This window comes from Saccopteryx bilineata, chromosome 5 (assembly GCF_036850765.1).
Source record: "Saccopteryx bilineata isolate mSacBil1 chromosome 5, mSacBil1_pri_phased_curated, whole genome shotgun sequence".
In the NCBI taxonomy this organism is placed as follows: Eukaryota; Metazoa; Chordata; class Mammalia; order Chiroptera; family Emballonuridae; genus Saccopteryx; species Saccopteryx bilineata.
Window position 1 is genome coordinate 21,169,160 of NC_089494.1, and position 24,981 is coordinate 21,194,140.

The following is a 24,981-nucleotide window of genomic DNA, read 5'->3' on the forward strand; positions in this document are numbered from 1 at the left end:
TCAGTGGTGTTAATAATGTACTTAAAAATCAACATATTTTTGAAAGTAGATTAAAATTATTGTTTAAGATATATTGATGGCAAAAAGGTTAAAGGGGCCCAACAGTACTTCAGTACTAGGTGTAGTGTTTCATTTTTAACAGTGCAATTGACCCTTAAACAACATGGGGATCCGGGCATTGACTGCCCAGGCAGTTGAAAATCCACATATATCTTTTGACTCCCCTAAAATGTAATTACTAATAGCCTACTGTTGATTAGAAGCCTCACTGATAACAGAAACAGTCAACATACTTTGTATGTTATGCGAATTATATACGATAGTCTTACAGTAAAGAAAGCTTAGAGAAAAAGAAAATATTAAGAAAACCATTAAGAACAGTAAATACATTTACATTATTTATTTTTTAAAAATTCACATAGACCTATGCAGTTCAAACCCGTTTTGTTCAAGGGTCAACTATATAGTTTACTTGCATTTAGATTAGATTTAGAGTAGACTATTTGCATGATTATGACTCATTTCCTTTATGCATGAAATACTGTTTTTACCTTTCCAGCTATCTTTTGTTAGCTTTTATTTTAAAATTGCATTAACTTTGCCTTCTCATCCGAAACCAGCTGTCCCTCCTCCGACTGACCTGCGATTCACCAATGTTGGTCCAGACACTATTCGTGTCACCTGGGCCCCACCTCCATCCATTGAATTGACCAACTTCCTGGTGCGCTACTCCCCTGTGAAAAATGAGGAAGATGTCGCGGAGTTGACAATTTCTCCTTCAGACAACGCAGTGGTCTTAACAAGTAAGAGGTCAAACGTATCTGTGTAATAAATACTAAGCTAGAGAATAAGGAAATATTCTGAGTTCTCAGGTAGGAGCAACAAGTTCAAGACACGATGACCTGCAAAGTTGACGTCACCGGTTCGAAACCCTGGGCTTGCCTGGTCAAGGCACATAAGGGAATTGATGCTTCCTGCTCCTCCTCTCTCTTTTCTCTCTCTCTCTCTGTCTTTTTTCTGAGATGGATGAATTTTTTAAAATTATAAAAAAAAAACAAACCCCAATAAGATCAAGACAGTTACAACAGAACTACTAACTAAATTCCAAATCCAGCCAACAGCTTGGTAAATTTTGGAAGATGTCATGTTTATCGTTATTTTAATACACCTTTGATATCTACAACTTGAAAAAAAATTATAGTGGAAAAACATCAACAGTGAAATTCAAAGACATCAAACAAGTTCTGCTTCCAAATTAGCACATAAAAATAATGCATGTCAAGAGAAATTGTGACTAAATTTGAATGTTTAGAGAGAAAAGGAGGATTGAAATAATGTCACCGTATCTGTTTTATTCTCTTTTTCTTTCCTTTTTTTTTTAAGTGTCAGCAGGGAATCTAGCATTTGAAACATGGGAACGGTGACTGGTTACTCAGGATAGATCAGGAGGTTCCTTTGAAGAAAGAGCCAGTTTAATTTGTACTTCAAAAAGAATCTGTTAGCAGGATTTCTCTGAAGGCTGAGGACTTAGAAAACAACTGCCATTAAAATAAACAACAACAACAATTTATGGAAATTGTCTCTTTCTAGTTCCTACTCTTTTGAAATAGATATCTTTTATTCAAGAAAATATAAGGAGGCTGCTACATGGTGCTGTGTTTCAAGGCAATGTTGCTTTTCAGGATTTTCACTGTACTAATTAAAAGACATGCATAAGAACAGCCAAACTCTATGTGAGGGAAAAATAGCTCTCATTTAGGTCCAAATGGTGGTCTGAAAAACAGCCTCCCTTTTTCAGACATATTTTAGAGAGTGAAAGTCTGCTCAGCATGAGGATGATTTTGATTTCTCGTTTTGTGGCTGAGGGCAAGAGCATCCTTATATCTGCCTATCAGCGGGTCAATTGTTTCTGTTCCGGAACTCTCTGGAATCAGTAGTTAGTTACAACCTCACCCAACACAATAGCCCCTGCTTCTGGACCACCGTCAGCTCCACAGACCTGTCACGTGTCCATCATGTGTTCTAAGGTCTCATTCTGGATCTTAATCTCGATCTCAACGTAGCCATTTCCCCACAGAGTAGCCATTATTCTCCTGGTTTACAGATGAAGTAACTGAGGCACCTAGGGGTTGAATAAATTGCCCCTGGCCAAGCAGAAAGGAAGGAAGTGAAGTTTGAGGACCCAGAAGTGGCCTCTGCAGAAAGGGCGTGGGTTTTAGTGAGCAGGAGGTCAATGGTTAGAAACTTGACTCTGTACCTTTCTCAGTTTCTCAAAATGAGAGGAGATCCAGAGATAAATATTTAAAATTTTAAAATGATCTGCTCTCACTTTAATGTGGCAGAACCAATCACTTTCCCTTTGGAGTATGGCTCTTCCGATATAAGTTCATTGTTAAGACCATTGATCATGGCCCGGGTCAACTTCTGTATGATCTTGGGCAAGTATATCAAAGAAGATAACTTCTTTAGGCCTCAGTTTTCGCATTTGTAAAATGGGAATAATTGTAAACCAAATTTTTGAAGGTAACGGATTAGTTCATTGTCTTGAATGTGGTGGTGGTTTTACAAGTATATACATATGTCAAAATCTGTCAAACTATACACTTAAAATACATGCAGTTTATTGTGTGGCAACGCAGCTGCTTTAAAAATGTAGCCAGTTACCTCACTGGGTTGTTCGGAGGAGAAAATGAGAATTCACAGTGCCAGTCATTGTTATCACATGACCTCAACAGACATACTCTTAAGTGGATGATAGAACTATTACCATGCGACAGCAACTCCATCTTATTGCAGATTGGGCTGAGTCACACTCATAGGATGGAACTGAGGCCCACAGCTTAGAGATACTGCAGGGCAAAGTGACCCTTCCTTGTCGCCCAGTTACAGCCCATCTCCAAGTAGCCACATTCACTTAGGTATAAGTAGGCTCCAGGACTGGACTCTTGGGTATTTTATAAGTTGACAAAAGTCCCAGAGGTGCTTTGGTTCTTCATGCTTTCAAGCACAATTTTAAGATGAGTCCCACTTGCCCCTTCAGACCTCCTGCCTGGCACGGAATATCTAGTCAGCGTCTCCAGTGTGTACGAGCAGCACGAGAGCACGCCTCTCAGAGGAAGACAGAAAACAGGTGAGTCACGCTGGCAATATGCTAATCAACTACTATTCACCTACTAATTTTATATAACAAAAATGGAGTGCTACTTCTAAAAATACACCTCCATCTGTTGTGGTGGTGATGGTGGTGCTGGTAGCCTTGTCATTACTTTTGGATCACTGGTATTGAAAATTAAAAGACACCTTATTCAACTATTACTCTGACTTTTGGTTACTAAGATTCTACTCTCTGTTTCCAGAGAGGACTGAAATTAGTCCAGAAACTCTGTTGTCTATCTTCTTAAAAGTTCCACTAAGAAGAATAGCTCATAATGTCTATTATTGAGGGATGGTAAACATTCCTTCTCATTGGGTGAGGGCTCTGTCTAACAACTCTGTCATTGTTCACGAGTATTTCTTTCTTTTACTAAGCCAATAAGTTTATCTCTTTTTTTCTACTTGAGGAAATTTTCATTTATTATAAAAAAGGAAGTTGACCCCATGATATGTCTTTTCTTAAAGATGAAAGCTTCTTTTAATTTTTCCCTTAAAAAAAAAAAAGTACAGTTTAGTGTATCCATTAGTTTATTTTTCACTTCCAAAAAGGAGCTGCGATATCTCAATTTGGTTTTAGTATATTAATTGAATAGAATAAGTTAATGTTATAACTGGAACAGAAAATTGTTGCAAGTCCCAGACAAATTATATGATTTGAATTTGAGAAAAATTTTTTCTGCACTGCACTAAATTCTCAGTTCTAGAGGAATTACTTAGATTGTAATTTGTCCGGATAATGTCTACGTCCTAGAAAGTTTTATGTTTGGCATCGTTATCACCCTGTTGACATAGCAATTCCTTCCTGAGTGTAGAAAGTTTCTTTGAGAGCCAAACACTTAACTTGAGAGTGGGAAGATCTCACTTTCAGAGATACACTTATAAGATAGGAACCTAGAATACTGAACAATGAAGCATTTAAAAATATCACTTTCCAGAACATTTTAAACACCTATCTCAAATATGACACGGAAACCTACACTAATGATGCATATAACCTCCATAAAAGAAAAAAAAAAAAGAATGATTAAGTTGGCCATTTTGAACCAAGTTTATTTATAATTTCAAATTTTATAAGTGGCTTAGAATCAGTGCATCATAACCTGTGGTTTACAGCAATTCACTGTGTTAATGAAAAAAACAAAAACATTGGATGCATGTTACTTTCTCCTATTTTCTCACTTCCTAATCTGGCGGTTTCCATTTTTCTCCTCCTCCCCTTCCTCCTCTGGGTGGGAAAAAACAGGTCTCGATTCCCCAACTGGCATTGACTTTTCTGATATCACTGCCAACTCTTTCACCGTCCACTGGATGGCCCCTCGAGCCACCATCACTGGCTACAGGATTCTCCACCACCCTGAACGTGCTCGTGGAAGACCTCGAGAAGACCGAGTACCCCCCTCTCGGAATTCCATCACCCTCACTAACCTCAATCCGGGCACAGAATACGTGGTCAGCATTATTGCACTTAACGGCAGAGAGGAAAGTCCCTCACTGGTTGGCCAGCAGTCAACAGGTAATTTGTTTTCTGCTTTTCAGGTAAACTGAAAGGACTTTCTTATGCAGGTGATACCTCCTGTGAAATAGGTTTGTGCTGTCTGAGCCATCATCTGTTAAAAACTAGGTTATGATTATGAGACATGCAGGAAAGGGAAGTGAGAGATGATGTGGAGAAAAATCTCCTTCGTAGAGTATATTAAACAAGATACTTGACTTATCCCGGACATTTCTCACCTGATTTAGTTATTTATGCATTTTTAATAACTGCAGTTTTATTCAAAATATAGAAAACACTTTTTTCAAAGTTCTCTTAAGAACATAATTATTTTAGGGGGTTACGATGCGGTATGTAGAGGGTGTTATATTGAGTAGGACCTTGAAAACCATGTCAACACAGTAAATGAAAAATAAAAATTAAAAATACTTCCCTGGCAGGGGAGACACCATGATTGCGAAGGTGGCTTTCCCAGGGAGAGGCTTGTCCTTTGCACTCCGGATGGGCTGACCCGTGTGATTTCCCCAGATGTGGGGAACGTGATTGGATAATTTGTGGTAGTGGGGGACTGTGTGCATGCTCTCCCCTTAAAAAATGAAAAGAAAAAGAGAAAGAAAACATAATTATTTAATGTAATTGTGTCAATGTTCTGAGGAGATATATGCTGAAGTACTCAGGGCAGAAACATTATGATATCTCATTGAGACCCTAGTCTCAAATGGATTAAAAAAAATACAGGAACAGAAAAAGAGAGAGGCAAATGTTACCAATTAGCAAATACCTAAAGGAAGGGGATATGGGTGTTCCTTACACTATTATTTTGTAGTTTTTCTGTTGCTTTAAATTTTTTCAAAATAAAAAGTTAAAGGAAAAAAAAACATTCAATAAATTTGAAATAATCATTTTATCAGAATTTGAATTGACTCATTAATCCCTTATTTTGAATTGTTCCTAATATTTAATTCTGCTCATGTATTTACATAATATATTTTTAAAAAATCATAAGAACAGTTACCTGGAAAATGAACAAAGAGTGAATCTGGGCATTGTTTGCAAGTTCCAGACGTGTGAACTCCCCCTTGCTTTTTCTAGTATCTGATGTTCCAAGGGACCTGGAAGTCATTGCCACCACCCCCACCAGCCTGTTGATCAGCTGGGATGCTCCTGCCGTCACAGTAAGATACTACAGGATCACCTACGGACAATCAGGTGTGTTAGTAAAATGCTATTTCACACTTGAATCAAGTCCGATTCTGTTGTGGATAATCTGAAAGCCCAACAGTGAACATATAATTAAAGAAAGTTTGGCAAGACGATTTCAGAACATGTGGGAAATATGCATAATATAATTGGTAGCAAAATCAAGATAAAAAATTGTTTGCATTATCCTGGGGGGTGGGTAAAGCTGAGGAAGAAGGGATTGCAACTGTATTATCTTTGGTGAGATGACAGTGATTCATATTTTTCTTTTTACTTTTCTGCATTTTCAAACTTTTATTTAACATGAATATAGTCTATTAAATTTTTGGAAAAGGACCACGGTTTATGCAATCCTGGGTTGAGGACTTACCTTCTTCTCCCTTCTTGTGTTAATCTACAACTCTGACTTTTAAAAGCCGGACTGTTAAAATACCATTAATTGTAATTTTATAACGTGCAAAGCAGTTTTGCAGATGCGATTCTCTTTGGTGAATTAAATTCCAATTAACCCACTATTACACAGAAAATTACCTGACACTTGTGGAAGTAATTTTGATTTAGAAAATATTTAATGTCACATCACTTATTAAAGCAGTTTACTGCACGCGGGATGCATAGGCACCCTGCAACATGTCCTCATAAAGAGGATTTATTTGCGTTAATTTTAAGCTGTTCCACCAAAGTTTGTTTTCGAAATGTGATCTTAAGTCACACAGACCTGCATTTTCTGCACCTTGGAAGTGGTCAAGTTGATTTTCCATGTTAAATTTAGGTTGTTATACTCCTCCTTTAACTCTTCTTCCCTACCTCACCCCACCCCCACTTAAATATTTACATTAAAGGCTGTTCTATTAATAGCAATTTTTAAAAGGGAATAAGCAGAGGTGTGATGTACATGCTGTTCTCAATATGTTCATTCAGTGACTCAGCAGCAGTCCCCAAGTATCTCTTCGCCCCTCATGCTTTTGACTAACCTCTTTTCAAACAGGAGGAAACAGCCCTGTCCAGGAGTTCACTGTGCCTGGGAGCAAGTCTACAGCTGCTATCAGTGGCCTCAAACCTGGAGTAGACTACACCATCACCGTGTATGCCGTCACCGGCCGTGGGGACAGCCCGGCGAGCAGCAAGCCGGTGTCCATCGATTACCGCACAGGTGCTGACTCCTCCCCTGGGAGGACACAGGCTTCTTTACTCAGATAGCTTTTCCAATGTGCTCCCAAGGTCTTGTCTTCATCGTGAAATTGATTTTCTTCTTTAAGAAGATGGAGAACATCTGCAGCTAACAGTTTTAAGCCAAAGATATATAAAGAAATAGCCCAAGGATGGCGATTTTTGTCTGTTTTGTTAACTGATACAATCTGTGGGCCTACCATAAAAACATAGAGGGTGTTTAACAAATATTTGTGAATGGATGAATGAATGAATGAATGAATGGGCTAATACGGTAAGAAGATAAACACCTAAGTTAGAATGTAGTTTCTTTGTGAATAAACCAACCGTCTTGAAAATAGGTAATGACATCTGTCGGGATGCTTGCCCTACCTCCCAAAAGCTATCTCTGTTTCTGAAAAAGAAACATGTGGGAGTTGTTAATTTTATATAGTAAGAGATCATTCTGTATACACCAGATGTGGAGACAAGGGCTGGTCCAGTCTTGTTCCCATGGACTGTGGCTTCATTGGTTTCTCCTTGCTTTTGTTTGCAGAAATTGACAAACCATCCCAGATGCAAGTGACTGATGTTCAGGACAACAGCATCAGTGTCAGGTGGCTGCCTTCGAGTTCCCCAGTTACTGGTTACAGAGTGACCACTACTCCCAAAAATGGCCTGGGACCCACAAAAACTAAAACTACAGGTCCAGGTAAGAACTGTCAGCACCTCACATGCACCAGGCGCCCAAACAGTATGCTTTTTAAATAAACAGCCACCCAGCTCTGAGGACTATGTATTTTCGTACCACTATGTCAAAGTTTCCGCATTTGTCAAGTCAGGGCTCAGGACTGTTACTCCCTCCACGGTAGAATTTTTAGCGTAAGTGCGTTTCTGTTTTTATGTGCACAGTACTGCCTGATGGTGTGGGTGTCTTAAATTATGAGATCCCTCTTTGTGGTTTTGTTTACCATGCACACCAAGAAAAGAGAGATGGCCAAACCAAGTTTTAAAGATCTTTTTAGCTCTTGTTTTTGTTTTTATATAAAATTCTTATAAAATTAGTATCCTGAGGCAATATTTTTTTTTTCAAATACAAGTGAAAGTTTATTTAGAAAGTCATAGGTAGCAAAAGTGAGTCAGCTGGGCCGCGTGGGCTCAGGAAACTAGTTACAGAGGTAAAGGAAATGTCTTTGGAGCTGGGGGGGAGGGGGAGAGGAGAGAAAGAGAGCGAGCCTTAAGGCAGTATCTCAACGTCAAGTTAATCTTCATTTTTTTCAAGGTCATCATCATTCATTGTTGGGTGCATTAAGTTTTGGAGCTGATCCCTTAGTGTGACTTTCCTCCAATATGATCATTTGTATTAGGAATGAACATGTTTGTCCAAAAGGAAATTCATGTCTCACTCCTCCATATTTCCCCAATAAATCTGCCCACGAAAATCAAGACCACCGCACATTTACTGTTGAAATCTGCATGGCACTTGGATGACCTTACAGTGGATGACGTAGATGCTGCATTTGCTTTTCACTCCCTTTGCAGATCAAACAGAAATGACCATTGAAGGCTTGCAGCCCACAGTGGAGTATGTGGTTAGTGTCTATGCACAGAACCAAAACGGAGAGAGCCAGCCTCTGGTCCAGACGGCAGTAACCAGTATGTAACCCATACTTATTTTTCATTTCCAAAGTCAGATTTCATTCTTAGGCATCTGAATGCCCCGCTGCATGTTGTTTGCTATTATACACGGGGCAAAGCCAGCTGGTTGGTTAGTGTGTATGTTGAAGTGAGCCCTTTAGAAACATTTTTTTTCCTTCTCAGTGCAAGCAGTGATCACATAGGGAAAGAAGCTGTGGAACCACCATAGTCAGTTGCTGTGCTTTAAATTTCTTTTGCTCAAATGGCCTCAGCAAAATCTTATTTGCCTATAGCAAATCTACAATATATTTTGCCGGGACCATCTTTTCTACAACTGGATGGTGAAGTTGATTGACGGGTTTCTTATGAAGCTGTTCTGTCCGGAGCATTGGCAGGACTGTGGCTGCACCAGTTTCATGTAACGAAGTGGGGTCAGGTGGGGAGGAAGAGGCAAAGCAGGATAAGAACAATATAAACTGAATATTGAAATCAACTTGACCACTTCCGAGGTGTAGAAAAGGCAGGTCTGTGAGACTAACATCACGTTGCGAAAACAAATTTTGGTGGAACAGCTTAAAATGAACAAATCATAAAGAGCAAATCAATCCTCTTTATGAGGACATGTTGCACGGTGCCTACGCATCCCACGTGCAACTGTTTTTCATGAGCGATACGACATGAAATATTTCCTAAATCAAAATTACTTCCACAAGTGTCAGGTGATTTTCTGTGTAATAGTGGGTTAATTGGAATTTAATTCGCCAAAGAGAATCGTATCTGCAAAACTGCTCTGCACGTTATAAAAAATGCTTATTTCACAACTTGCTTTTCACATAACCTCTTACCATTAATTTGCCTAACAGACATTGATCGCCCTAAAGGACTGGCATTCACTGATGTGGATGTCGATTCCATCAAAATTGCTTGGGAAAGCCCACAGGGGCAAGTTTCCAGGTACAGGGTGACCTACTCGAGCCCTGAGGATGGAATCCATGAGCTATTCCCTGCACCTGACGGTGAAGAAGACACTGCAGAGCTGAAAGGCCTCAGGCCTGGTTCTGAGTACACAGTCAGTGTGGTTGCCTTGCACGATGATATGGAGAGCCAGCCCCTGATTGGAACACAGTCCACAGGTATATCGTTCCTTGCACCTCTGGGTGCTCATGGGAGCAGAGGCTTTATGCCCTGCTGAATGAATTGAGAATTTATCAGGCTATTGATTCTCATGTAAGGGGGTTTAAAAAAAAAGAAAAAGCAGCCTCTCTATCCAGAAAGGCCATCTTTTAGAGGACTAGTACTAAACAGTGATGTTTAGGTGATATTTGGATAAACTCTTAATACTTGGACATTTTGGAGTAGCTTGGCTTACCAATAAGGCCATAAAGCGAGACATTTGAAGATAATCCTAAAACTGTGGGTTATTTCCTAAGCTACGCCTCCCTGTGGCTATACTCAGTGTGTATAGAGGAAAGAAGTTTGGCATCCTAGAGCTTACTCTGAAAAAGGAACCCCCAAATGGGCCATTTCGTAGCAGCACGATTCTGAGAACACGTGGGTAAGACCTTCCTTCTCCGGTTCGAGATCGTGTGCTCAGTGTACAATTTGCTTAAAGGACTGGGAATCAGATGCACAGGGCAAATGCTTTCCACAATACTTTATCTTCTTGTGCTTCGTTCCTGAAGCACAGGGGAATGCTGAAGATATGTCCTTGTGACAGCATACACCCTGGAGGTGACAAATCTGTTATTGCTCTTTGCTTCTCTTTTCTGCTCCTGTTATGATCCAATTTCCTGATGCTGCACCACAGAGAATACTTCAAATTTAGCAATGATATCTGCCATGGGGTCCAAATAAAGCAACTAAAAACATAATTCTAACTTTTGGGGTCTGGGATACTCTGTGAAATGATTTCCCCTACAAAGATAATTTATATAGAAAAGGCGCTATTGTTCATCTTTCTATACAAATGGAAAATGAATCTCAATGGCCAATCAGTCATCCTGACTCCCGGAAAAAATTTTAAGGGAAAGCAAAAACACCATATAAACCTGAAAGTCTTTTAGAATTCTGACACTTTCCTGTGTTACCAGGGATGCTGAGTATTGGTGGATATAAGACATTTTTTTTCAGCAAGCATTTTCTTCATTTTGCATTCTTTTCTTTTACCTCCTTATACTGAATCTTTGATCAGGGAACCCACCTAACCTAAACAAGCACAATCTATTCTACTTGTTCAGATTCACTTTATTTTCCATTTCCCCCATTTCCTGTAAGATAACTTCTAACCAATGACCATCCCGACAGCCATTCCTGCACCAACCAACCTGAAGTTCACTCAGGTTACACCAACGAGCCTTACTGCCCAGTGGACAGCACCCAATGTTCAGCTCAGTGGGTATCGGGTGCGGGTGACCCCCAAGGAGAAGACAGGACCAATGAAAGAAATCAATCTTGCACCTGATAGCTCATCTGTGGTTGTGTCAGGACTTATGGTAAGACATGCCCTTTTTCATTGGATTAAAGAAGTAGTCACAGTATAAGGTGGTGGAAATAATAGTATCATTGTAAATCTAATTGTATTCCTTCCCCCTCCCATCCAATAATTTTCTTGTAATTTTATATCGATTTCATAAATAGCTTTGGGATGTTGCACAACTCTTTAAATGTATTATGTTTATTTTGCAAGGTTATGCAAGGGGTATAATTTGTATATTTACAGGTGAATGCATAAATCTACTTTAATTATTATACACTTTCTGAGCTCTGTTACCTTAGTAAGGAATATTCTCCAGTTTGTACCATCCTAGTCTGACCTTTAATTAAAACAGTTTTAATCCTGGACAGGTGTGCAGAAAACTAGCCAGGAACTAGAAAATTGATGTACATTTTAAACATAAGCCCAATTCCAGATGAAACTACAGAAAAGGGGTTAAGAGAGAGAGTAGAGAATTCTCTTTACCTCCCTATGGTCAGAAAACTTCATGATTTACACCTGTCGGTTCATAAAAGCTAAAAAGAGGCAAATGCCCGTTTTCCTCATTTTGTATCAGCTTAGTTAAGTTATAGCTTTCTAAGGCTTAACCCCTGTGGGCATTTTTAAATTCATGTAATTTAAATTTGTTATTGATCACTTGCAGAGTAGGAATGAAATTAATCTAGGAACTTAGAGTGCTGTAGGTTTTGTTAGTTTTTTTTTTCTTCTTCTTCTTTTTTAACGATGGCGGTTTTCTAATGCTGTAGTGAGAATCCCTGGGCTTTCCATGACTAAAGCTTCCCGTGTCCTTCTCTCTAGGTGGCCACCAAATATGAAGTGAGTGTCTATGCACTGAAGGACACATTGACAAGCAGACCGGCTCATGGAGTCATCAGTACTCTGGAGAGTGAGTAATCAAACGTTTTAGTATCAGGAAAAAAAAAAAAACACACAAAAAATATGCTGTATAAACAAAAATTAAAGAACAGCACAGAATTTTCTAGATCACTAAGTTAACAAGGAAATGATTCCCAGGCTGGAAATTGATTTGCTCACTCATCTTTTTGATGTAACTACCGGCGCCTATAATGACCCCTCCCCCAAAAGTGGTCTCTGGGCACACAGATGGGATCATTTCATAATGTTCAAATGGTGTAATAACAGCCCGAGGTGTGGAAGTCCTGGGTTCGATTCCCAGTCAGGGTGCACAGGAGAAGCGCCCATCTGCTTCTCTACCCTTCCCCCCCTCTCCTTTTTCTCTCTCTCTTCCCCTCCCGCAGCTAAGGCTCCAGTGGAGCAAAGTTGGCCGGGACGCTGAGGATGGCTCCATGGCTTCCGTCTTAGGCACTAGATTGGCTGCAGTGGCAGCTGAGCGACACCCCAGATGGGCAGAGCATTGCCCCCTGGTGGGAATGCCCGGTGGATCCCGGTCTGCCGCGTGCAGGAGTCTGTCTGGCTCCCTGCTTCTAGCTTTGGGAATAAATAAATAAATAAATAAATAAATAAATGAAAATGGTGTTATAATCTAGGACTAACCCCACGTTGATGCTCTACTTGTTGGAACTTGTTTTCGTAGTGTTAAATTTGGGGATGACTTGCTGCTCTCTACTACAGCTTACTTGCTAAGTAGTGTGGGGCAAAATTGGCCCCGATTATAGTGGTCTGCCATGTCACTAACTCATGCCATGCTCCCTCAGAAATCATGGACAGTGTCAGAACTTCCTCATCTATACAACAGGGATGGTGTTGCATCTGTTGAGAGAAAAGACTTGAAGCCGTACAAAAATGACAGGATGCTACAATGCGTGTATCTATTATTATTCTAACTCCTACTATACATACTTTACATTTTAATAAATTAATGTTTAACATTAATTAAGGGATTTGTAGATACTATAAAACCAACCTTGGGAATGACTGATACCTCTATAACAAACTTTTCATTTCTTCCCCCAAAAGGTGAATATTTTTATATTTCTAATTACTGTCAACCTTTTTTTTTTTTTGCTGGATGCCACAGGAGAAAATCTATATGTTGTCATGTGTTGAAATGGATGTATTTAGTGTACCATAAAGAAACATTTCAAAATAAGGCATTTCAAAAGCCTTACCTGTCTGAGGCAGCCAGGCACTAACCTCTGGCTATGATCCCACACAGATGTCAGCCCCCCGAGAAGAGCCCGGGTGACAGATGCTACTGAGACCACCATCACCATTAGCTGGAGGACCAAGACCGAGACGATCACCGGCTTCCAGGTTGATGCTGTGCCGGCCAACGGCCAGACTCCGATTCAGAGAACCATCAGCCCAGAAGTCAGAAGCTACACCATCACAGGTCAGGGAACTCACCGTACTGACCACATCTGTTCACTACTGTTCACAACAGAAATCAGCTTATTCGTTATTCCAGCACGGACCTTGATTAAATGGATTGTCAGTACTTTCTGAGGACCCAGCTTTATTTTTTTAAAAGCTTTTTTTTCAAACCACGATCAGAAATAGTTTTGTCCTGTGAGCGCCTGATTTTATCTCGTGTTTGCCAGAGATAATGGCAGAAGTTCCCTTAATCAGTTTGATATCTGATCAATGCACCCCTTCTTATATAAAAGAAAAAGTGTAACTTCATGCTTAAACCAAAGAAAACTAAACTGGTTTAACATTAACATAGATTAAAAACATAAATTAAATCAAACAGCACTACTTCATAAAGATCAAAGTTGTAGTCAGAGCGTGTTCACTCTCTGGGTTAATTCAGGTCTCTGAGATTTAAATTCTGGTTCCAGTTACCAATCAAAGACCATCTGATTAAGATAAAGAGAAAACACTCAATAGGTACTCAGTCCTCATTCCCCAAGAGGGCCACTTCTAATGGTAGCATTTTTCTATTCTCAAAATTTATTTTAGCCATTGTCTTTGTATGCGTCAGTGATTTTCTTTTGAGACCTGTTTCTCATTAACAATTGCTGCTCATACCAGGCTCTAATTTAGTATTCATATGCGAACCATTCCTGTGGTCCTGACAAATATTGGATGGGAGGGGCACCATGAAAATTGCAGATGAGTTTCAAACTTCCTAGTAAAGCAAAATCAGACAAAAAAATCGTCTCTTCACAAATCCCAGGTCTACAACCCGGCACCGACTACAAGATCCACCTCTACACCCTGAATGACAATGCCCGGAGCTCCCCGGTGATCATCGATGCCTCCACTGGTAACTATACTTCTCAATGAAGAAAGGCCACTGACTTATATGTGATCAGTCATGTGAACTTGAGAAACAAAACAAACCTGAAACCTGTAGAATTATGTCAACCAATGTCATCCCAATAAATTGAATTAAAATGCAGTTTAGCAAACAAAACCTGAAAAGAAATAGAAACAAGGCTGCTATTTTTGTATTATAACTCACAGTGAAGCATGTTTACAGTGGCCAGAACTCTCAGGGTCTCTCAAGTCTGTTACTAAATAAGGGGAAGGAGTGGGAGAGTAATTTTCTTGGTTATTCCTGTTCTTAGAGACTTCATTTTGGTTTCTTTTAGCCATCGATGCCCCATCCAACCTGCATTTCCTGGCCAGCACACCCAACTCCTTGCTGGTATCATGGCAGCCGCCCCGTGCCAGGATTACTGGTTACATAATCAAGTTTGAGAAGCCTGGGTCCCCTCCCAGAGAAGTGGTCCCTCGGCCCCGCCCTGGTGTCACAGAGGCTACTATTACAGGTATTTCTGCTCCCATGCTGCCACTTTCCTCCTTCTTCCCTAGGATACAAAGTGCTTAGCAGACTCCCGCTGTGTCCTTGATGCTGAAAACAAGCAGCCCATTTCTCATGACCTCAGAAAACATTCTCTGCGTAGGGGCTGTAGAGCTCAATACACCCCCAAAGGCATGAATTCATGTACATAAAGTAATTAATGTCAATACTGACCTAATGGTATAACTAAAGTCCTTTCCTTTGCTATACGTTTGCCAGGTACTTGTCAGTCTGGACAAATCCATTGTTCAAGGCAAACTAGCTAATTTAAACCTTTCGTCTCACCAACTCCCTGATCTGATGATTTGCAGGACTTGCCAGAGTTCCACCTGCCATTGCCCCTCATTAGCCCCTTTCCCGGAATAGGTGTGGAGGTAAAGTGACTCCCAACTACCCATCTAGGAGAGAATGCCTGGCATGGGGGCTAAGCATTGTCCATTTCCATAGAAAAGATCATAGGCCTCTGGTATTATTTTTTCTCCAAGGGATTAAATTTTCAAACTGTGTACAGAGTATCATCTGGACTTTCAAAATCCTGTAGAACACCCAGGTACCAGCAGGAGACACTGGTTTGGTTTTTTAAAAAAGGTTGGGAACAATAAAATAGAATCAGATATGGGAAGAGTTGAATTGAATGCTTCCTTGGAGGACCCAGTTATTGTCATCTAAGTTTTCATTGATCCTGTCATTGAGGGCATCCGGTTATTGGACCCAAGCAGATTTGTGAAGACAGTCTGCAGGGAACTCTTCGAGCATGTATTCTACTTGGCGGTGTACAGTGCTGATAGGTGTCTTGGAACTCAAGAAGGCCAGTAAGATCACAAGCTAAAAGAATGCCGAGGAAAACAGCGTAAAAGTGCTTATTCAGGTGCCAGATTTCTTGGTGAGATCATCAGTTTGCTAAGTGGCCATCACATGCAGGTTATTTGCTGTATATAGAAAAAAAAAAGTTCAGGTGAAGGCCATTTTACCTTTTAAGAAGCCAGTGGGGCCAGAGGGGGAGAGGATGCTTCCTCCCAGGAGTGTCCCCTGGTGAGATCAGTGAGAGCAGTGTCCACTTGACTAGCTGAGCCCAAAGACATGATGGGATGATCTTTCCTTCCATCAGGTCTGGAGCCGGGAACTGAGTACACAATCCAAGTCATCGCCCTGAAGAACAACCAGAAGAGTGAGCCTCTGATCGGGAGGAAAAAGACAGGTAAAGAAAGAGTGCCTTCCGGGCAACGGGGAGGCGGCCAAGACAAAACTAATTCCAGACGATTGATTTTGCAGAGAGAAGGTTCTCCAGGTTTTGAGGCATTTCTCATGGAACATTTTTTTTTTTCTTTCTAAGAGCATAGCATACATGGTGTGTTCTTTGACAGCAGGAATCACCTAACATAATCTCTTAGTTCAGTTATATTTTTTTCCTCAAATTCAGTTATATTTCTTTCTTAGCCAGTCAAAATAAAGCCTTTATTCACCTTTAAAATTTTCACAACAGCTATGAAAATATTAAAGTGAAATGGCTATCTTTGCTATTTGTCAAAGCCTTTCGTTGAAGTTTAAAAATGTTTTTAAAAAAAAAACAAAACAAAAAAAAACAAATGGTGGGAGAAAAATCCCTCCTATTTGTCTTTATTACTTGGTTTTTGAAAGTTGGTGCTCAAGAATGTTATTTTTTCATGTAGTTTCAGTTTAATTTCTAGAAAATGCTATATTTCTGCTGATAGAATTTAAAAAATAAATTGTATATATGTATTTTTTTTATCTATTTTTTACCATTTCAAACCATAATGAACCATTGAACCCAACCTCTGGAATTCTCATACTGCAGATGCTGAGATAATTAGTGTGGATTCTAGTCCTAAAACATAATTCTCGAATGAAAAATAGAGGGGAAACACGCTGCACAATTGCAATTCTATTTGGGCTTCATTTGAGCAGAGGCAGCTTCTATGGGGCTCAGCCGTCTAAAGCTCTGTGGCTTTGTGTGTATGATAAATTCATACTAACACTTTTTTTCATTCTCAACTCTAAAGAAACCTTTGAGACAAAAATCATAAAGATTTCTTTCTGGAAAAAGTGTTTTGTGATCTAAGAACCGCTCATTTTCCTGGGGCTTTGATCAAATTGATAAACAGCCATTGTTGCCTGAATTGATAATGACTGCTGCTGGAACTTCTGGGAGCTTAACACGCTTTGCTTTTTTGGCTCTAACCTCTCTTGGCTAGATGAGCTTCCCCAACTGGTAACCCTTCCACACCCCAGTCTTCAAGGACCAGAGATCTTGGATGTTCCCTCCACAGCTCAAAAGACCCCTTTCATCAGCAATCCTGGGTATGGAAACGGTATTCAGCTTCCTGGCACTTCGGGTCAGCAGCCCAGTGTCGGGCAACAAATGATCTTTGAGGAGCATGGTTTTAGGCGGACCACACCGCCCACCACGGCCACCCCTATCAGGCATAGGCCGGGACTATATCCGCCGAATGTAAATGAGGAGATCCAAATTGGTCATGTCCCCAGGGGAGACGTAGACCACCAACTCTACCCTCACGTTCTGGGACTCAATCCAAATGCTTCTACAGGACAAGAGGCTCTCTCTCAGACAACCATCTCTTGGACCCCATTCCAGGAAAGCACTGAGTATATAATTTCATGTCATCCAGTTGGCATTGATGAAGAACCCTTACAGGTAATGAATTTTTCTCTCTGCTTCTGACTGGGCAGCTTGGAAAAGAGAAAGCTAGATAATTGAAGTGACCAAAGTTCTGATGTAAAGTGATACATTTCTAGGACCTCTTCGAAAGGTTGACACGCTTAGTCACTGATTTTTTTTTTTTCTTTCTTTAATCTCAGTATGGTCCTACTTTGGGGCGGGAGGTCCGAGTGTATGTACCAAAGTGTCATTAGCTTTTATTTAGCAGAAAAAATGACATCCTTTCTATTGTTCTCACCCATTTGAAGCTTCTTAGTAATATAGAAAAGAAATGATCCTAGAAAAGAGAGAGAAAAATTCTGCCTGAATTTAAAATTTGTCTACAGAGGGCTAAAATGCCATCCTATGGTTTGTCCTTGAAGAATCCCATTATCTACAGTAGGTCTAAAGAGAAGGAGCTTAGGTGAAGCTCTGCATATCAGCTGTTATAAGTGATTGATTCTCCAACTAAAACTTCTGTTCTTTAATTTGTCTTGCTGGTAACAATTTTATTGTGTCCTTAGTTTTAGAAAGTGGCAGAATTTTTATTTTTTTTTTTGTATTTTTCTGAAGCTGGAAACGGGGAGAGACAGTCAGACAGACTCCCGCATGCGCCCGATCGGGATCCACCCGGCACGCCCACCAGGGGCAACGCTCTGCCCACCAGGGGGCGATGCTCTGCCCCTCTGGGGCATCACTCTGCCGCAACCAGAGCCACTCTAGCGCCTGGGGCAGAGGCCAAGGAGCCATCCCCAGCACCCGGGCCATCTTTGCTCCAATGGAGCCTTGGCTGTAGCAGGGGAAGAGAGAGACAGAGAGGAAGGAGGGGGGGTGGAGAAGCAAATAGGCGCTTCTCCTATGTGCCCTGGCCGGGAATCGAACCCGGGTCCCCCGCACACCAGGCCGACGCTCTGCCGCTGAGCCAACCGGCCAGGGCCGAAAGTGGCAGAATTTTAAAAACTGACAACTGTGGAAGATATATGAGCTTAGACACTTGAGTGGGAGGGCTTGCCAAATTGTTTTAAGGACCCTTTTAGGGGGGACCAGGTGCCACCTTGAGTGGGATGAGTAAATCTCCCTACGATGTCCACGTTCTACGTAGAGGGGTCATGGCCAGGGTTTCCAGGAGGCTTGTCCAGACCTGTGACTATAGTAGGATGGAGCGGAGACTGTCTCTAGAATTACTGAGGGCTCCTGGTAACTGCGGATCCTATGGGGCAGATTTTTGGCAGGAAAACCTGGCAGGTAGAAGTGATGGTCAGTCACCCAAGTTCCATTTCTGTCCTTGGCTCTTTGGGACCTTTACCCGCTCCACCTTTTTTTGTCTTCCTTTATTTTGTTTACACAGTGAGGGTTATTGATGAGAACAGGGAAAGTCATGGGGATTCCTCCCTCTAATGCTCTCTCCCCTACTTTGGCTGTGCCAATCATGGTAGTTCCGAGTTCCTGGAACTTCTGCTAGCGCTACCCTCACGGGTCTCACCAGAGGGACCACCTACAACATCATCGTGGAAGCACTGAAGGACCAGAAGAGGCACAAGGTTCGGGAGGAGGTTATCACTGTGGGCAACTCGGGTATGTGAACCCCTGTGTCCAGGAAGGCCCAGGGTCCGCTCTGGCCGATGCTGTTTCCACTGACTGTTCCATTGTTGCCATTGTCTTTTAACTTTGGGAAATGATGTTGCATCATGAAGTAAATGAGCAACTTTAAATTGAATCATTTTCCCTCTCATATCCTAGTATCTTGGTAAAACGCACACGTATTTGACAGGGTCCCAAGCAGGGATGTGACGATAGGCCTGCAACAAAGTTCAGATATTTAGCCCAACACTGTGAGGCCCTGCTAGGGAGTGTCCGAGCTGCTACAGGGAGCCAGTTCCCTGACCTCTTTGCCCGCACTGTCCCCCTCTCACCGTGTTGCTGTCCTGTTGAGTGATTTTTAAGTACCTAAACTGATCACCTGTCAAGGAAATCCCCCATCTGCAGACATTACGGACAGCTGGTGTTCCGGATGTAGAATGCTACCAACACTGCCCATTTCTGTCCCAAAGGCCCCCTTATTCCAATGTTTACTCGTCCCCCCCCCCCCCGATTCCGTAGATCCAAAACCTTTATCGAGATTAAATGGTTGTTGACTCTAGTACCTGGGAAGTACTGTATCACTTGGGCTGTAACCTACAACATCTGAAGATTCACTGAGGAACACAAGATAGAGAATAATCACACCCCTGAACCCTGACTCTCCCAACCAGAGGGTTCTCTATCAGTAGGGAGAGCTAAATCCTTTCTCTACCAAATGACTGACTTCATTTCTAGGGCCAGTTTACTTAATCTCAGCCTCTTTCCTCCTCTGACTGTGCTGTTTACATGGATAAATACTTGTGAATTAAGCAATTGAATGTCTAGGCAGGGGGACCATTTTGTGCCTGTCGTAGTATGATATATATCCATGGCACACATACCTTTCGCTTGTGTGGTTTTACTAATAGAATGCCACGTGAAAAAAGTTTTCAAGGGCACAAAGATCTTTGTGCTTTTCCACTTCATTTTTCTAAAAAAAAAGATTTCATCTCCATAACTTCAGTCAGGTGGAATTTTAACACCAGGCTATATTTAGCAAACCCCTTGTCGCATTTCAAGCTCCTTCCATTTTTCTTTCTTCTGTATTCCCAGCAGCGAGATTCTGCATTCTAGGCAGGTTCTCCTGCCTTTGAAAGATGTCAGAGTTCCCTACACTCTATATTTTTCCCAGGGAGTTCCCTTTTAAAATATCAGGCACTTCAAATACCTGTGGCTTTTGAGCTTTTGATTTTTGCACTGTAAACAGAAATATGCACAGTGAGATTCAAAGACACGGAAGTTAGTTTACTTAATTTTACAATAACTTGAAACATGTTTTGTTTGTATAAATTATTTTACAATAAGCTTTCTTAAAGCACAAAGACTGAGATCTTAGGCAACTTGAAGAGACTCCATTATGTATTATTCTTTGGTCATTCATATCCTGTTGCTTATTTGGCATAATTGACTTTATTGATAAAGTAGTCCTACAATTATGGTAATGTACAAAATCTCAAAGTTTTACACTACTATGCAAAATATGCCAAAATAAATATGAAGATCACGTTATAATGGAATATAAAAATGCTAAAATTTCTGCGGTAAAAGCAAAAGATGTCTTCTGATAATTATTCTTTATTTGACGAGCCCTTTCTAAGTGTTGGTAATGGGCCAACTGCATTTGCGATCTCATGTAATCTTCACAAGATCTTGAGCAGGTAGAGCTGTTTTCAGGGTTACCCTCATATAACAGATGACTGTACTATATAATAATAGTCACTCAGGGACTCAGGAAGAAGCAGTTCCAGTCTTTGCATCCCCCCGAAGTTCCTAACTAGCTCATATTGCATCAGGATCTGTTCCACGTTCTATTGACTAGATTTACCAGAAGTAATTTTTTTTTAGAACCGATGACAAAAGTGAAAGATGGTTCTCCTTTTAAGATGCCTCTCCAAGTGTCCACTGGCAACATTTAAGCGTTGCGTTTTAAAGCAGTTATTGCATTGATAGAGCAGATGAATGCTTCTTAGTGCCACTAGGGTTTTTGTTTTAGATTAAGTCATTGTATAGAATAATTTGTTTTCTTTTTATAGTCCCAAACTTCCAATAAGATGTCTTTTTTATTGTTTTTTTTTTTTCTTCTTTTATTCATGTAGTTGACCAAGGTCTAAACCAACTTATGGACGACTCCTGCTTCGACCCCTTCACCGTGTCCCATTATGCCGTTGGAGAGGAGTGGGAGCGATTGTCTGAATCTGGCTTTAAACTCTCGTGCCAGTGCTTAGGCTTTGGCAGTGGTCATTTCAGATGTGATTCATCTAGTGAGTAGCTTGCTTCGTCCATCCCCCTGTCTGTCCACCTCCTCCAGTCCCACGCATTCGCACAGGGTTCCAAGGAGTCATGTTTGGCAGACGCAGGCTCTTCCAAACATGAAGCAAACTAGGGGAGACTGCTTGACTCAAAGTAACATTTTGCATCATAAAAAAAAAAAAATGATGGGAAATTTTACTTGAGGAATATTGCTTCATTTCAAGGCTGGTGCGTCAAATATGACAACTAAAAATGAATTTGTGATGGTAATAATGATTTTTTAAAAAATTTTTCTGTTAAGATACATTAACAAAGTCAGTTTCTTTGGAGCCGTGTCAAGTGAGAGACAACACAAGAAACCCCAAATTTCTTTTCATCTTCAGTGTTGAGTGAGCTCAGAGGTAAACATACTGTTTCTTTCAACACGAACCAAAGATCCCCATATCACAGTATACACACACACACACACACACACACACACACACACACACACACACACACAAACTCATCACACATACACAGATCATGTTAGGTAACTTGACTCTAAGTAATGTAGAGAATACAGATAATCTGTAGATAACGAAGACTCTTCAATTGAAATCTTTGATTTTTAAATTATAATAGAGGTAAAATATTTTAATTATTTTTTAGTTAAATTGACCTGAAGTATTGCATAATTATGTTTTGAGATTTAGTAGTAGAATTTAATAAACCTTTGATTTATGCTTTGTTTTCAGAGGATAGGATACACTATTGACAACTGCTTCATTTTTATAGGTGATAACCATTACGTCTTATAAACAAGCCTTCTATAGACATATCTAGAAGTTATATTTGGAGAAATAAAACATAATAGATTTTTACATTTGATCTTAGCCAAAAGGCTGAGAAGTGATAAAACATAATTGAGTGTTTAAAAGATCTTCAAAGTATTTTACCTAACTTGTATACATAAAATAGTTTAATTCAGACTGAAACATAACATCAACTAATTTTTCAGTGCAGACTCCTGTGCTCGACCACCTGAAAATGGGAAGACAGAGCAGTAGAGGTGTCATGCTGTTCAAGAGCTGAAATTATTAACAGTTGGCATCACTTAGGTGGTTTTTTGTTTATGAAACTGAACTGCTTTTAAATTGTGTATTTATTATCCATGTAAGTAGTTAGGCACAATTTTGGGAGCAGAGCTATAAGTTGATTTCTGTGATTCTTTGGCTCAAATTACGTATTCTTTGCTTAGATATAATTGTCTATTAAAATTTAAGGAATGAGTGACTGATAAAATGGAAGTGGTGTGCTGTTTTACAGACTTCTGAAGTGTGTTTTGTTCTGGTATAAACCTTCGAAATTAAGAAGTCATCTTTTATGTGTAGTGGTAAAGATGCATAACTGTGACTATTAGCTGTCTTTAAAACCAGTCTTCCTTTTAGGGATAGTTACCATTGGTTTATCATCGTTTGCTTGTTTTGATACACAGGTTTATCCTTTTTCTTTTGTTGTTTACAAGAAACAGGTTGTAGCATGTAGAAACCTGCTGATCTTCGTGGGCTTTCTGGTTGATTGAACTGTTTTGTGTCCAGGATCTCTGCAAATCCAAAGCGATTTTCTGTTCCTGAAATACTCTAATCGTACTGTAGTATTACCTTACTAGTGAGACGTCAAATGAAGCTCACTGACTAGTCTTCTGACGTGATTATGGTGGAATAAATTGAATCTTAACATAGCTTAAAAAATGCTAAATGGTAAAGATAATATTTTAAAATCCAACCAAAAAAAGTGGTTTGTCATTGTGATGAAGACCTTTAACTTTTCCTTACCATTCCTTCCAGATACCTGGTTTTTAAAATCGTGTGATGTGTCCTAGTGCGTTCACTAGCTCGTGAGCCAGAACACAGCAGTAACTCCTCTCCTCTGATTCCCCCCACCCCCCAGAATGGTGCCATGACAATGGTGTCAACTACAAGATCGGAGAAAAGTGGGATCGTCAGGGAGAGAACGGCCAGATGATGAGCTGCACATGTCTTGGAAACGGAAAAGGAGAATTCAAGTGTGACCCTCGTACGTTGCCACAGACCCTCTTAGTGCCTTATCAAGCCCTCCCACTCTCAAATGAGCTGTGACTCTCATTCACAGAACTGAGCGGAGATATTAGGTCTCCTTGAGGAGTGAACAGCGGCTTTGTTCATCTCTTGGTTTGGAAAAGCAGAAACAAGAATGAGCCATGATTGATCAGAAACTGCAATGAAACATTATAAGAAAGTTTTATGGGTCTTAAGATCCAACTTTTAAAATACAATCTCAATCTTCTTCGTTTATTAGATCTAGTTGTTGGAAATGCTGCCCTGTGATCTATACAGCGGTTTCTCTATTACGAATGAGTCCCATAAACATGTGGTGTTTCGGTTGTGATGATACAGATGCAGGAGACAAACAAGCCACCGCTCTCCAGGGGTCAGGCCGGTGTGATCGTTCTGTCTTACATGCGCTTCTGACTTGTGTCTCCACATAGATGAAACGACATGTTACGATGACGGGAAGACGTACCATGTAGGAGAACAGTGGCAAAAGGAGTATCTTGGTGCTATTTGCTCCTGTACATGCTTTGGAGGCCAGCGGGTAAGGCTCCCTGCCATTTAGATAGATCCAGATAAGCAGACGGCTCAGGCTTAAGCTTCTTAAGTGTATGCTGTACATACAGGTGTGGCAGTGCCCCTTATGAAACGCTGAAACACCTCATTTCCTGTTGGCACATAGCTGCCATGTAAAGCTCCTGAATACCCTTCCCAGGTGTCTCCTGTGTTGGCAGCCTCAGCCTCTCCCACACCCAGTATTCTCGGGCTATCTCTCTTCTTTAGCAACTAAAGTGTTAGAGTTGGTTCGTGTGGGTCTTCCAGCTCTGATCTAAAGACCAGGTTCCCCTGTGGCATTGTGTTGTTCAATAGTTGGAATAACACCCCAGACCTAAGACAGTGCCCTTCTCTGCACACTCCCAAAAAGAGGTTCCTGTTATCGGTTTGGCATTGGGCTATGGAATACGGGACAAATAGAATGAGAAAGGCCCTGGCTCTTAAGGATATAGTAGTTGGGAGACATTATATTAGCATGCATTGAAAGTCAACCTCATTAAAGTAAGGTTGTGAATGGGTCTGCCAAGTGATACAATTTTCAGGTAGGCTGGAATCAGCAAAATTTCTTAAAAAAGAGAAGTGTGAACTAGCTGGGGTTTAGGATGGCTAAAGCTTAGTTGAGGGAGGGGAGGAAGCTGAGAGCGGAATGATCACACCCCGGGGCAGGAAGGAGCAGGCACTTGCCGGCTTCTGGGAGCCACGCCCCTGCCTGTGTCCCGTGGTCATTAATTGGCTGGGCCTTGGCAGTCCGTTATTTAAAGCTGGTACTTCCCAGCCATTCTCATCTGTTCTGTTTCCATATAACAAAATACGCTGTTCCTCCAATATTTGAAATTTCAAAATAAAATGACTCTTCTAAGTCCAAAGGGACACAATGGTCCTTTGTTTCCAATGAGAACAGACCCTCCCCTGTGGCCTTCTAATTCTAATGCATAAGAGCACCCTCCCTAC

At 40.7% G+C, this 24,981-nt stretch overlaps 1 protein-coding gene and 1 non-coding gene across 8 annotated transcripts in view; both read left to right on the forward strand.

Moving 5' to 3' along the window:
- FN1 (fibronectin 1) overlaps positions 1-24,981 on the forward strand; it is a 351,744-nt gene that overhangs the window by 43,102 nt on the left and 283,661 nt on the right. For 2 of the 7 annotated variants that reach the window (XM_066279672.1, XM_066279671.1), the window contains exons 25-42: positions 621-803; positions 3,041-3,130; positions 4,397-4,666; positions 5,738-5,854; positions 6,834-6,998; positions 7,551-7,706; positions 8,537-8,650; positions 10,937-11,124; positions 11,925-12,012; positions 13,264-13,440; positions 14,227-14,316; positions 14,645-14,824; positions 15,965-16,054; positions 17,070-17,530; positions 18,970-19,108; positions 21,250-21,414; positions 23,336-23,461; positions 23,913-24,019. In XM_066279672.1, coding sequence (XP_066135769.1) covers positions 621-803; positions 3,041-3,130; positions 4,397-4,666; positions 5,738-5,854; positions 6,834-6,998; positions 7,551-7,706; positions 8,537-8,650; positions 10,937-11,124; positions 11,925-12,012; positions 13,264-13,440; positions 14,227-14,316; positions 14,645-14,824; positions 15,965-16,054; positions 17,070-17,530; positions 18,970-19,108; positions 21,250-21,414; positions 23,336-23,461; positions 23,913-24,019 — 2,906 coding nt within the window. Of the gene's footprint in view, positions 1-620; positions 804-3,040; positions 3,131-4,396; positions 4,667-5,737; positions 5,855-6,833; positions 6,999-7,550; positions 7,707-8,536; positions 8,651-9,495; positions 9,766-10,936; positions 11,125-11,924; positions 12,013-13,263; positions 13,441-14,226; positions 14,317-14,644; positions 14,825-15,964; positions 16,055-17,069; positions 17,531-18,969; positions 19,109-21,249; positions 21,415-23,335; positions 23,462-23,912; positions 24,020-24,981 lie in introns of all 7 variants that reach the window. The other 5 variants (XM_066279675.1, XM_066279676.1, XM_066279677.1 and 2 more) reach the window with 5 other exon arrangements.
- On the forward strand, positions 5,071-5,234 carry LOC136306976 (U1 spliceosomal RNA). The gene has a single exon (XR_010725732.1). It is a non-coding gene; the product is annotated as a U1 spliceosomal RNA (small nuclear RNA).